The following is a 12365-nucleotide window of genomic DNA, read 5'->3' as shown; positions in this document are numbered from 1 at the left end:
ATCGTTAGATTAGTACTTATCGTTAATCTGCTAAACAGTATTGATGGAATTTACGATTAATAGGTTATAGGTAGATAAGGTACTTAAAACCATGCGCATTGTACTAGTATATCTATATGTTAAATTCATTAAAGCAGTGGAAGTTCCATTGTGGAACTATTGATTTGTCCAGTTCTGAAATATGCTTTACAAAAACTTTTCGAGGTGTCAAGTGGTAAACTTAATCGGTACTTCTAACATAGAGAATTATGCTTCTACAGTAAAACGCCTGGTGAACCACGCGCAATTTTTGTAGCTTCAACTTATACAGAACATAAGCCGCAATCAACGTACCGCGACTACAATTAATCAACGTACCGGCATCTCATTAACAATTTATCAAAACTTTTAGCAGCAAAGTCGACTTTCCTGTAGGTCAATCCGTCGTAAAAGCAAAACCAACAATCACCATCAAGGCATCAACTTACTGAAACAACTTCTTTAACAAATCAACACTAAAGTACCCTTGTACCGTATTTACAGATTGCAATAATGGCAATTGTACGTCACACCCATAGCCAGGCGTGCTGCCATTCCCAAAAACAGGAAACGATAGGCGCCTACTCAAATTTTATATGAAGCCGGTTGTGAATGTTTCCCTTCACCACACTCTCCATTTCTTCTTCAGCATTGGCCACAACCTACAATACAACCGTATGAAAACAAAGCCAATGAATGCTCCCCATTTATCAGCCGCAACTTACGTCAGACTGAGCAGTGCCGTCGCGTACCTTAGCCTTTCCGCGTCGCTGCTTTCCCATGACACTGCGCTTCTTCATATCACTTTCAATCTTTGTCCAGTAGGCCTTCTCTTCGTCACCCTCAAGAATTCGGATCACATTTCCACTATCCCGCTTCATTAATTCCTCTCGAACTTCCTTAGCACCCTCGGCGGTAGCACATCGCACAATAACCTCCGTAGGGTTCTGCACATCCACAAATTCCACATGTTTGATGGTGCGAACATCTTGAATTAACTTTTTCCGGTCTTCCATCGGAGTGGACAGGGTCCAGTGCAGAATGGCACCGAGCACCTGGTTAACACTCTTCTCCGTCGATTTAACAGGGGAATTGGTGGGAGCACTCAGTTTCTGCGGCCTCTTTTGTGCTTGCACTCTCCTGTGCGGCGACTGCGGTTTGACCTTATCCACCGACACTTCCGACATCTCGTCATCGTCGCTATCCATCATTAGGTCAACATCATCTTTCATTCCGTTACTTTCTGACTGATCATCATCCCCAACGTTAAGCATGTTGAGTTTCTGTTTGATGGCACGATAGCTGGCTTTCTGCAGATCCAGGTAGCGCTTCTTCAATTCCATCCACTGGGTTTTGGGCATCACTTTCAAAGGACGGAGATCAAGGATAGGAGCATTGGGTTTGCTAGGTGCTCCTTTGGGTTTTGTCTGCAACCGGTACATCGGTTTAGGAGCGACTGGAACTTCACCTTCGTGACGCTTTGACTCTGCGGAAACATTAGATGGAAGGAGAGCCGGAGTTTCCGTGTCCACATCGTCGTGTCGGCGTTTCGTTCCATGTGCGGCAGATATTTCGTCCTCGTCGAAATCCTGAATAGTCACAATGGGAACGCTCGGCAAGTCGGCTTCTTTAGCAAACATTGGCTGAGAATCAGCGGAAGGAAGAGCAAAATACTGAAGTCAAAACCAAACAAGCTGAAGCCTCATCCCCTTAAACGGACAAATTTTCTGCAAAACTTAAATGTACCCTTACGAGTACTAATTAAAACTACTAGTAATTTTACACTAAAACGTTACTTTGATTAACATGTGCTTTACTGTCTTTCGGCATACTTCTAGTACTTATCGTTGATGTTGTTTTGTACGTAATATCCGTTCCGGCACGAGTAGTGATGCAAAAAGATCTATCTTCCCACTTACTTCGCAGGCACGTTGAACCGCAGCAGGACTGTCAAATTCGATAAAGGCAAACCCTTTGATCGTTTTTAATGCCTTAAATTTAGGGAGGCTAATGTACTGGACTGGCCCGAAAACGGAAAATTTACTCTTGAGCCACTCATGATCAGCATGCATCGGAATGTTTTCCTAAAATTTCCGCAAACTGTCAATTAAATCACGCAGGACTTAATCAATCAATCAGCTTACCGCATACAGAGTCCTTTCATCTACCGGTCCCAAATCCGAGTTGATGGGCACACAGCGTTTCAGTTTCGAGCCATCCTCCGAAAGCTGCAGAAACCCGAGGTTTGCACTCAAATGTAAATAAAGCATGAAATATATAAATATTTTTTTTTATCCTGTAAGTCAGTTCAATAATGCCAGAAAATTTGGAAGGAATCATTATTTCAGTCACATCGTTTGGCGATGTTTTCTTTCTCGTTTTTACAAAAAAACGGATTTTAATTGCCAGCGTAAGAAATCATGTTACCTGCAGCAAAGAAGAAGTCTTGACGGCCTCTCGAATAAGAGATTCTTCTGTCGTCAGTGATCGCAGCTTGTTAAAGGACAGGAAGAGAGATACAGGAACATCTGTACAGCGCAAACCATAATAATTATTAGTACTCGACGATCGTACCGTAAAAAGAGAGGGCAAGCGAAGCGCCTGGCACCCACAAGCTTCTGTAGTCTTAACTACTCTTAAGTAGGTATTAAAATTTATAATGAATACTGAATTACATAACCTAACTGGAGGTTAAAAGTTGAGCATTTTACTGTTTTTAGGTAGTTGCTGTAACTTGCAACACGTTAACTGGGGCTTTTGTTCAGCGCCTACTTACATCCATCTTCCGACTGTTTGATTTTTTCCTGCAGGAAGCGGTCCTTACTTAAACTGGCATCACTGAAGTAAAATTCCATCTGAAAAATCAATCTCAGCCTAGAATGTAGATGTAAGGCTGTAAGTAGAGTGGCAGTGTTAAAGACATTGTAAAGTACAGCAAGTAAATGACTGTAAATCAGCAAGACTGCAACGGTACTACCATACACGGCTAAACCGCTAAAGTAAGTAATTAAACCATAATAATTATGATCCCTATGCTCATGCTGCATGTACAGTAGTTATGCCATTTAAACAAGTTGAAATCAGAAAGCAAACAACGCTCTTCTCGTACGAACCTGCTGGCGAATTTTCCCCAGAAGAGAACTTCTCTTCCGACTCTTGTTAGAACTCATCTTGCGAGTTGGGACAGATTGCGAGTATAGTACAGATCGTTAATCCATGTAACTAAACAGAAATAACACTTGTATGAAAGGAGACTTTAAGGAGCGACATCGAACTCTCCAAAAATGCACAATACAGTACAATAACTGAATAACAAACACAAGCATCACAAATACAAATGAGCTCTATCACTTTTTTAGTCTAGGAAAGTGGGAACTAAAATGCCACACCGTTCGGCGATTACCGCAGCCCCCTCCATAGGCGTCTACTTGTTGCGACGCTGCAGTATCAAACCGACCCGCTCGAAGCTTCGTATGGGTTCGGGATAGACTTCCGGTTAGAAAGACCACAGTAAAACAAAACTCAGCGGCAAATTAATCGCCACTCCTTGTCAGTAAAATAATTTATCAAATTTTTAAACTTTAATAAGTATAAAGTATTACATTGTATGATGTAAGTGATGTAAGCGATCTAATGGTAAGTACAGTATACACAAACTGATCCTGAGTAACAAAAACACTTCCTGTATGATACTGTTGATAACTTACAGTATATCCTGATCAGGGACTGTACCCATCACACAGTGTCACCGACACACAAGATAATTAATAATTATCGCCTTTCCTCATTAACCGCTGCCTGAAAAACTCTTTCATCCGTTTCTGGCCTCAGTGGCCTGTGGCGGTAGCTGTGCTGTTTCCAACCTTATAACTGAGCTTTGCAGTTCCGTCTCCCATGGCCCGTAATTTTTCGAAATAATTTCACAAACAAACAAATTTAGAAATAAGCGAGTTAAGTAGTACACCGCAAATAAATCTGTTTTCTTCAAAAACATAATTAACGCAGAACCATGACGTTATTGGTGTGACGATTCTTGAATCTAGGATTCTAGAGTAATGACTGTACAGCGTACTGTAACGTAATGTACGAGTACTGTACACTTAAAAAAACTGCAGCGAAAGGTTAATTTCAAAGAAAAGCATCTGCCACTATGTCAATTGTTGCACAGTATTCAACAGAAGCAAGCGTTGTTGGTTCAGTGGTAGAATGCTCGCCTGCCACGCGGGCGACCCGGGTTCGATTCCCGGACAACGCATTTTTGGAAATTTTTTTACATGATTGGAATCAATCAAAGTGTGTAGTCTTTACTGTTTCTTCAAACAAATATTTACAGAAATACCAAAATGCTGCATATAATATTTGGATGTTCGTTGATCAAAAAATTTAAAAGGGGACCGGTACGAATCCAGAGCACCCGACTGCCCAGTGCATACAGTTTAGAGCTAAATGGTCCCGCGCTCCCGTACCCAAGAACTACATAGCTGGCTCAACGATTTATAATCTACATTAATTTATAAAACAAAAACAATTTAACATTTATTTATGAATCATTAAATTGGCTGTCTACAATGCGATCCAGACATGCCGGCCGCTGGGTCTCTGGACTGTTATATTAGTCCGTTACATGCCGTGACGGTTGATCTGTTTGCCTTACTAGCCGTCAAAACCAAAGTCCATCCGAGATAAGCGCAAGAGCACGGATTGGCGATATGAAATATAGCACACCCACAACTTTGTAAACCAGTGATGTCCCGTTTGCAGTTTTTCATGTCCGGAGCGCACTTTCACGATCAAAAACTTTCCCGCACCCGCTCCCGCACCCGAGCGCTCGGACCGTCCCGCAACCCGCTCCGATTCCCGATTTTCAATGAATCAATAATTTCCATAATTGTTACAAATTTATTACAAAATTTTTGTGATAAAGTTTCGCAAAAAGTTTAACGGATAGGCATTTTTTAGAAGACTAGACCTGCTGTCACCTGCATGATAAATCTTACTTTTTATTTTTCAGAAAAACTGAGCCTGGCTCTTAATTATAATTATAGAATTGCCATAAATATATTATTATCGCCATCAACAATTCGATTTCCTTTCGAAACCCACGTTTCCGTCACGAGCAAGCCGCCGCTTATTACATTTGTAATTTTGATCCAGCACAGTGCCTAAGGGTGGGACTCTGATTCGAAGCAAATCTCGCTATGGCATTGTAGCTCAACCACACGAGGTGGCCGTATGGGTGTCCATTCATTTCGGAAACCATTCATTTTGAAAACCATTCTTTGTGAAAACAACAGAAAAATTTTATTCGGTTTTCTTATGTTTATACTATTCTTATGCTTAGGCTGTCTCGTGCTTCTTTCTTATGTTATTATCCAAGTGTATTTTTAGGTTTCGTATTTTCAGGTTTTCTTCCGTTTTTATGTTTTCTTTTGTTATTCCTATTTTTTCTTAAGTTTTATTAGGTTTTCTTATTTTCTAAACTTTTCTTAGATTTTTATGCTTCCTTGAGTTACTGTATTATTTTTTTATGAATTCTTTTGTTATTCTTATTATGTTTTCTTTTGTTTCTTGATTATTTCGGAAATTTGTGATTTCCGAAATTAATGGTTTCCGAAGTGAACGTTTCCGAAATGAACGGTTTCCGAAATTGGTTTCCGAAGTGAACGTTTCCGAAATGAACGGTTTCCGAAATTGGTTTCCGAAATGATGGCCGGTGCCGCTGTATCCGTGGCCACGGTTACAGATACGATACTCGATGCCACCTCGCGAGGAGACTGGAGTCGCTGTATCGCAGCTAGATGCGCTTTGAATCTGAGACCCACCCTAAGACACCAACTTTCGCGCGAAGCGCGAAGCTGACGCACTTTTTGGCTGCGAAAATTGCTAGAAATTCTATAAAATTTTTTTAATTCTAAGAAATCCCGTGTTTTCCCGAGTAGCGGGCGGGTATACTAATCAGGCTTTATTCCCGACCGCACCCGATCCGAGCAGAAAGCCTCCCGCTACCGCTTCCGAGCCAAAAGCGGGTGCGGGGTGCGGGAATTTCCCGTGATTTACCGAGCCCGTGAAAAAAACGGGACATCACTGTTGTAAACGTTATGCCGAAATGAAAACCTACTCCCGAGTAGCTTTTTATTTCGGCACTGCACTCACCATCGATGCCAGCTTGCTCCACTTAGATGTCTAGTACGTGTTTTTACTTCGCGTTCACAGCTGCCGTCATAACAGTTCATGTGTTATCACGGTAGTGGTTGTTTTGCGTTATCTCAATGGACTTTGATTCGGGCAGTCTTCTCAGCGACTTTTAAAAAAAGTCAGCGCTATGTAACAGACTATTGTTTGAATTTTATAACATCTTCACAAAAATGGCGTACCGACATTTCGGCATAGGGACATTTCGGCATTGGACACTTCGGCATAAGACATTTCGGCATATGGACATTTCGGCATAAGGACAATTCGGCATAAGGACATTTCGGCATAAAATGTTTATAATGATAATAGTATCATAATACCTGACCATGGCGGAAGGAGCGGATAAATTAGATTGTAACTGTAATGCTGTTTTTGTTGTAAAACTCATGCGTTGTAACTGGCTTGTGCTAATAACATTATGACCATGGTAAGAAACCTATAAGCCGATTTTATCCAAGTTAAGAAAGTTAAGAAAAAATCCATAGAATTTAAAAAAAAACTAAAACTTCAGAAGGCCTAAAACCTAGTAAACCTAAAACATGCCAAACATGCAAAACCGAAACCTTATAAAAATAAGAAAACGTAGGTTTGCATGAGATACATTAGAAAACTTGCAAAATCATATTTAAAAAACGCGAGGATTTTATAAACTAAGTAACTCTACAAAAACCTAAGAAAGCATAAGAATCCTAAGAACCCAAGAAACCTAAGAAAGCCTAAGAAACCAAAGAAAACCCAAGAAAGCCTAAGAAAACCTAAGATATAAGAATTCATAAGAAAACGTTAGAAAACAGCAGAAATATTCGCATGCCGAAATGCCCTCATGCCGAAATGTCTTATGCCGAAATGTCCTATGCCGAAATGTTCGGACACGCAAAAAATTAGGGTGTGGCTAATCCCACCATCTCGCACCCCGTTATGGCTATTCCCACCACTTTTTTGAAAGGAATTCTAACACCACTTTGGACTATTGTCGCTATCTTCGCACCCCTGTTTTGACTATTCGGAATTTATTCCCCCTTTTTTATTGCATTTAACTGCTTTTTGTTTTTTTTGTGGCCGGGGAAAAGCCAAAAGTGGTGTGAAAAATTCACTTGAAAAGTGGTGCGAACAGCCAAAACGAGGTGAAAGGTGCTGACAATAGTCAATAGCCAATTGTGATGCCAGGGTTTTGAGGATAGCCATTTCCAAAAAAGTTAATAAAAAATCAAAACCAAAATATCTAATGGTATGGGACCACCATGTGGACCATGGCGGGATTTGCTTCGGCATTGACACCAAACATGATTCGACTCGCGGCAAGTGCTTCTCTGAGTTCTCTCTTCCAGTAAGTACTGCACTCGCGGTCCGCGTCGATTCGAGTATGCGAAGTCGCTAGTAGCTATGTACCTAGTTACCTACCGTACGGCGCACTGTATTTAAACTTGAAACTCCAGGTTCAAGTTGTGAATTGTGATGATTTTCAGGTTTTTCAAGTTTTGTACCGAATTTCTGAGGAAGTTCTTGAATTTTGTAGTTCTTGAGTTGCGAAATCTTTTTCGGGTTTCTGTTTTGCCCTCCGACTGGAATTTCTTGAATTGCGGTTTGGTTTGAAAGAACATGTCCGTGATGGATGGTCTGCCGTCCTACAGTGCGCTGATAGTCGCGACGGGAACTTCACCGGCAAAGTGATCCGTACTCCGTAGTCCGTAGTGATAGGTATGGACGAAAACGATTTTAATGATAGGCGTAGTGGTTGCTGCTGTTGCTGATGTAATGGGTTTAAAAGATTTAATAATTCGGGGAACTGGGGTGATGAAACAGATCTGGACTCTGAATGCACAGAGTGCATTTTGACGACCTTCCACCAAGATCTCTGACGGTTTCCCATATTACATAATTTATAGCATTTAATCATTTAATGATTTCGAGTTTGAATTAAGTACTATATTTTGAAATGACATTGGTGCGCCTGACAGCAGGAAAGCAGTTCATCACTAATGCAAGCTTCTTACCAGAAAATAAACGAAAAAATTGCGTAATATGCCGGTAGCGGGGGACCGCTTGAAAGTTTGATCGTGTGGGTTGAGTTTCTCAAATAAGACTAGTGCTACTCCGTCCGTTTTACAGTTTGATTATTTCTCATGTATGTCTGCCTCGGTTTTTCAAGATTTATTTTAAAAGTGATAACATGGCATGCACGGTTTTGACGAGAAACCTGATCTCTACGAAATAATTTCAGACTGAAGAACTTGGCGAACCTTGGACATGTCTGCGAGGAGCTGCTCGGACCGGTGAGTTTTCGCAGTTCTTGTCGAGAAAGTTTGAGCAGTCAATGAGAAGTCTCAGAAGTGATGATTAGTTTACGTTACCTAGGTTTTTTGACGACAATAACTTGCCCTCTCTGATGAAATTGCTAAATTTAGATTGCCATGTCCCGGATTTTTTGAGATGCATTTATAGTTTACGATTTTATTTTTGTTTCAGAGAGGCGAAAACGATCTAGCTTGAAGACCTGCAAGTCTGTTGGACAGTAATTCATGAGTCTGATTACTGGTAAGTGGTAGGTGATGTAGGTAGTATAACAGTGCTTATAAGCTTTGGAGTACAAGCCGACTCTCGAAGAATGATGACAAATCTTAGGACACCTTTTGATTCGCCGTGATAACAGACAAGAAAATTTGTATTCGTACTGTCTGACTTCAAATTCAGTTTCACTGTCGTTGAGTACTTGTCTTAATTGAGTATGGTTGTTGCCGAATTTTTATGATTACGATTTACAGGTCGATTAATTTGCTGCGACATGGGAAGATGAAGACTTTACTCCGACGAGAGAAGTGAAACTACAATCGTAAGTGTTAGTATGATTAGTTTATAAAAATTATAAAGCTGTTGAAACTGTCGGGTTGTGGAAGAAGCTGTAAAAGAAGCGCTTTGTTTTATGATGATATTTCTTAGGACACCTTTGAGATTCATTGTGACAAAAAACTGTTTGCCTAACTGAAAAGCGTGTCAAAGCTCCCGTAAAGATTTTTTTGTGCCATAAAGAACATAAGTACTGATTTGGCTTGTTTTCCTGGTTGTAGATTTCTTTCGTTGGTATGGTTTAACGGCACTCAAAATTGGAAGTCTTCCCTTTGGTAAGCTCACAGGAAAAGTTTAATGGTCATCTTGCATTTAAATTGACTTCCTGATTTGATGAGATACCAGCTCACATAGAACATGATGATAACAAAATCATATTAGCTCTATCTGAAATCATGAAATGCCAGTACAAATTATTTGGACTTTTTTCTTTCCAGTATGACTGTTTAGTTCATGCGTATTTATTTTCAGATGACCTCACCGGGAATTGTTAAACAAAGGGGTTATGATTGAAAGGTAAATTTATACGTATAATTTATTTGTTCGAACTTTCATTATCCTAGTGCTGATACATTTCTGGGATTGCTGCAAAGCAAAATGATTTCCACTGGTACTTAGGTCTCTGAGGGAAATCAGAAATAATACGGGGAATTAAAATCGAACTTCCTTATCTTACTGTTTGATTTTCCTGCAGTTTATACGCCAAATGGGAAATGAGCAGCCAAGTCGGAAAACACTTACCGATGGTAAATACGAACTTATTGTTGCAGTACTTTCTGTGTATTCCTGGTAAAGTGATTACATCTATTTGCTACTCTTGATACGGCATGACGAGACTTCAACTTACCACCAATAAGTTTGAATGATACCTGTTTAAAATGATGATGTTGAAAGAAATTTATTTCGCAAATTCTTTAAGACAATGAATATTTGCAGGCTGCCGCCGAACCCGGTCCGGCACAGTGGAGCGTGCAAAAGTCGGCAGGTACGACGGACGTTTGCAGTTTCTAAACCACAGTTATCTCCCTTCGTTCTGCCTGGTTAACATGATGATTTGTTTTATTTAACGTCAACACCGATACTGAGTCTGTATATGCTGCATGAGTTTGTTCTGAATTCACTGAAAACTCTTCTGAATATCTTTATTTAGCATTCCAAAATAAGCTTATTAGTTCTGTTTTCAGCCGTGGTGGTTGAAGTGGGTCGCTGGTCGAATGGATTCATTTGGTAAATTGGATAGGACTAAATTAAATGTGCCAGTTGATAGTGATGATATCGGGAGTCTCACTTATAAATACTGATTACAACATGACCCGTACTGAACCCTTTTGGAGCGTATCAATCGAAAAAATTATCGTTTTTTGGTGGAAGTCTTTATGATAGAAAATTATGTTCTAGATTACGGCGGATTTCTAGCCATAAACGGAAATATACATTCTAATTGGAAGAACGGTACGTCATGTGATACAGGAAGCGAATTTGCTAGGTTACTTAGCTTTTTTTGTGAGACTAGAAAATCATGATGACAAAAATGATTCTGCCAGCTGAACATGCTCAGTGTAGATTATCCAAAATACCGTTCCTTGGCTGTCTGAGAACAAATACATAGTTTTGCACTCGGTAGTTGTAAAATTTCAGCGTATCGAAGTTCATTAAATTATAGCACATTTCAGGGCGATGTTCGGAATTACGGGCAACTGTCGGTGATCGTGTCTGCTACTATCCGTAAGTTTTATTTATAAATGGCCGACAGTTTCTTGCAGGAACAAGGGTTAACAGCAAATGATGAAAAAGATAGGGACAACTGAAGCAGATGATTACTTCGATTAGTCTTTCTGAAGTGGCCGTATTAATCAGTATCCATCCTACTTTTGTTCATAGGCAATTTGCTCATCGGTGATGCTTATGATTTATTGTCTGTTTGGCCTTTTAGGTGCGAAGATGCTGTTCGGTTAGAGCATGGAGTATTGAGCACTGTCTGATCTGCCGCGCATGAGGAAATATGCCGCGATTCACGAATAGTTTTCGAGCTTGAGTGATATTTTGAATACTGGTACGTCGGTTGTGTTTATCTTCCGCTTATGTTTTTTTTTCGGACATGATGAGATGGCAGAACGTTGCTTCAGCTTGTTTGAGTTTAGACGTTCATTTTGAACAAGGGTTTGACCAGGTTGACATTTGAACATTGTGGCCTTGTGATCATCTTTTGTCGGTGAAAATCTCATTAAAGTTTTACGTAATTTCTAACAATGAGGAGCCTAGTGAGAATGCTGACCGGCGCGATGATGTTTATGGGATTAGAACTGGTTTTTGTCATGGCATACGTTGTGGCGTATCCTTACTCCCAAAGTGGCTCTTTCGGGAATTTCGGATCAGATTTTCCTACCGCACCGATGATTCCGTGGATCGGAGTGCCGCAGCGCTGGTTTGGCAGAGCTTTGTGTGCGTCAGTAACTCGTATACGATGATAAGGACTGACCATGAGTACTGTATAACCTGACCACTAATAAGTATAGAATCTGTTGCCAGTAAAAAAAGTTTTCAGTGATAGGCGTTAGGCCCGCGTTCCATATTTATGAGAAGACGAAAGGTGCTGTAGACTGTACACATTACCTCCGGATTGCAAAACTTACACGAAACTGAGAATGAGTATTTTTGCCTCAATAGCTAGCTCGTATATTTTACCCTATACTCGGGTCTGTAGGGTATTAATTTCAACAATCTTCGTGTTCGATCGTAGACATTCCAAACCCGCCGGTATACGCACAACCTGTAGTAACCGAACAGAATATAGCTTTTCAAAACTACCGATTTTCGTATTTCTACCAAACAACCACCGTGGCTCCATCGGCCGGTGCGGGAGGCCAGGGATCCGGATCATCCGGTGAAGGAACTGTGCCCGGTGGCTCTAACAGCGCGAACAATGCGGTGACACTGACTGGTTCGGCCAGTGTGGACGCCCTGAATAACGAGACGCGCGCACTGGGTCTGACCGGCCAGGGCCTCGGTCTGACGGCCCAAGTGCAAAAGGGACCGAAACAGTGTGTGGCCATCAATGCGGTGAATTCGCTGGGCAGCCACCATGGAGTGTGCATGCAGGACAGCGACATTGCCCGCAAATGTTCTAGTCAGATATCGGGAGATGGAAAGGGCTGTGGACTGACGGAGACGTGCTGCGTCGACTATTCTCCGCCCAAAGAGGTCATAGAATTTCTTAAGCGGCAAAAGGCAATTCAGCAATAGCTTTTTTCAAAGAATTCGAAGGTCCGTGTTAACGTGAGTTTGTTTGACGAAGGGATAACACTTGC

General features: G+C 40.9%; 1 protein-coding gene, 1 long non-coding RNA gene and 1 other non-coding gene across 8 annotated transcripts; 2 read left to right on the top strand and 1 right to left on the bottom strand.

Annotated features, from left to right (window-relative positions):
- Nucleotides 1-362: 362 nt before the first annotated feature.
- Nucleotides 363-5063, bottom strand: LOC129581400 (la-related protein 7-like). 6 transcript variants are annotated; one of them, XM_055472432.1, is made up of 8 exons: nt 5016-5063; nt 3132-3240; nt 2795-2873; nt 2446-2546; nt 2163-2246; nt 1938-2102; nt 744-1691; nt 363-680 (listed from the first exon to the last, which is right to left on the bottom strand). In XM_055472432.1, the coding sequence occupies exons 2-8, from the start codon at nt 3186-3188 to the stop codon at nt 600-602; spliced, it is 1515 nt and encodes a 504-aa protein (XP_055328407.1). In that variant the 5' UTR covers nt 3189-3240; nt 5016-5063; the 3' UTR covers nt 363-599. The 6 variants fall into 6 exon arrangements, with proteins under 6 accessions (XP_055328407.1, XP_055328408.1, XP_055328409.1 ...); XM_055472433.1 differs by lacking the exon at nt 5016-5063 and adding an exon at nt 4673-5008; XM_055472434.1 differs by lacking the exon at nt 5016-5063 and adding an exon at nt 3726-4615.
- On the top strand, nt 4203-4273 carry Trnag-gcc (transfer RNA glycine (anticodon GCC)). Its single transcript has one exon. It is a non-coding gene; the product is annotated as a tRNA-Gly (tRNA).
- A 2587-nt stretch (nt 5064-7650) lies between the features above and the next one.
- LOC129581402 (uncharacterized) lies at nt 7651-11307 on the top strand. Its single transcript, XR_008689506.1, has 12 exons — nt 7651-7911; nt 8435-8486; nt 8680-8748; nt 8976-9043; nt 9279-9332; nt 9529-9573; nt 9752-9803; nt 9994-10042; nt 10242-10284; nt 10456-10509; nt 10731-10782; nt 10991-11307. It is a non-coding gene; the product is annotated as an uncharacterized LOC129581402 (long non-coding RNA).
- Nucleotides 11308-12365: the final 1058 nt, after the last annotated feature.

The sequence above is a fragment of the Paramacrobiotus metropolitanus genome, unplaced genomic scaffold, assembly GCF_019649055.1.
Source record: "Paramacrobiotus metropolitanus isolate TYO unplaced genomic scaffold, Prichtersi_v1.0 Parri_scaffold0000005, whole genome shotgun sequence".
NCBI lineage: Eukaryota > Metazoa > Tardigrada > Eutardigrada > Parachela > Macrobiotidae > Paramacrobiotus > Paramacrobiotus metropolitanus.
This window is presented reverse-complemented; position numbering and strand designations above follow the sequence as displayed.

Bases quoted from the DNA above. Each gene is read 5' to 3' on its own strand.
- LOC129581400 (XM_055472432.1), bottom strand. From the start codon at position 3,188: ATGAGTTCTAACAAGAGTCGGAAGAGAAGTTCTCTTCTGGGGAAAATT. The intron at 2,874-3,131 runs GTTCGTACGAGA...TTGATTTTTCAG, and splicing joins TGGGGAAAATTCGCCAGCAG to ATGGAATTTTACTTCAGTGA. The intron at 681-743 runs GTAAGTTGCGGC...GTTGTATTGTAG, and splicing joins ACGGCACTGCTCAGTCTGAC to GTTGTGGCCAATGCTGAAGA.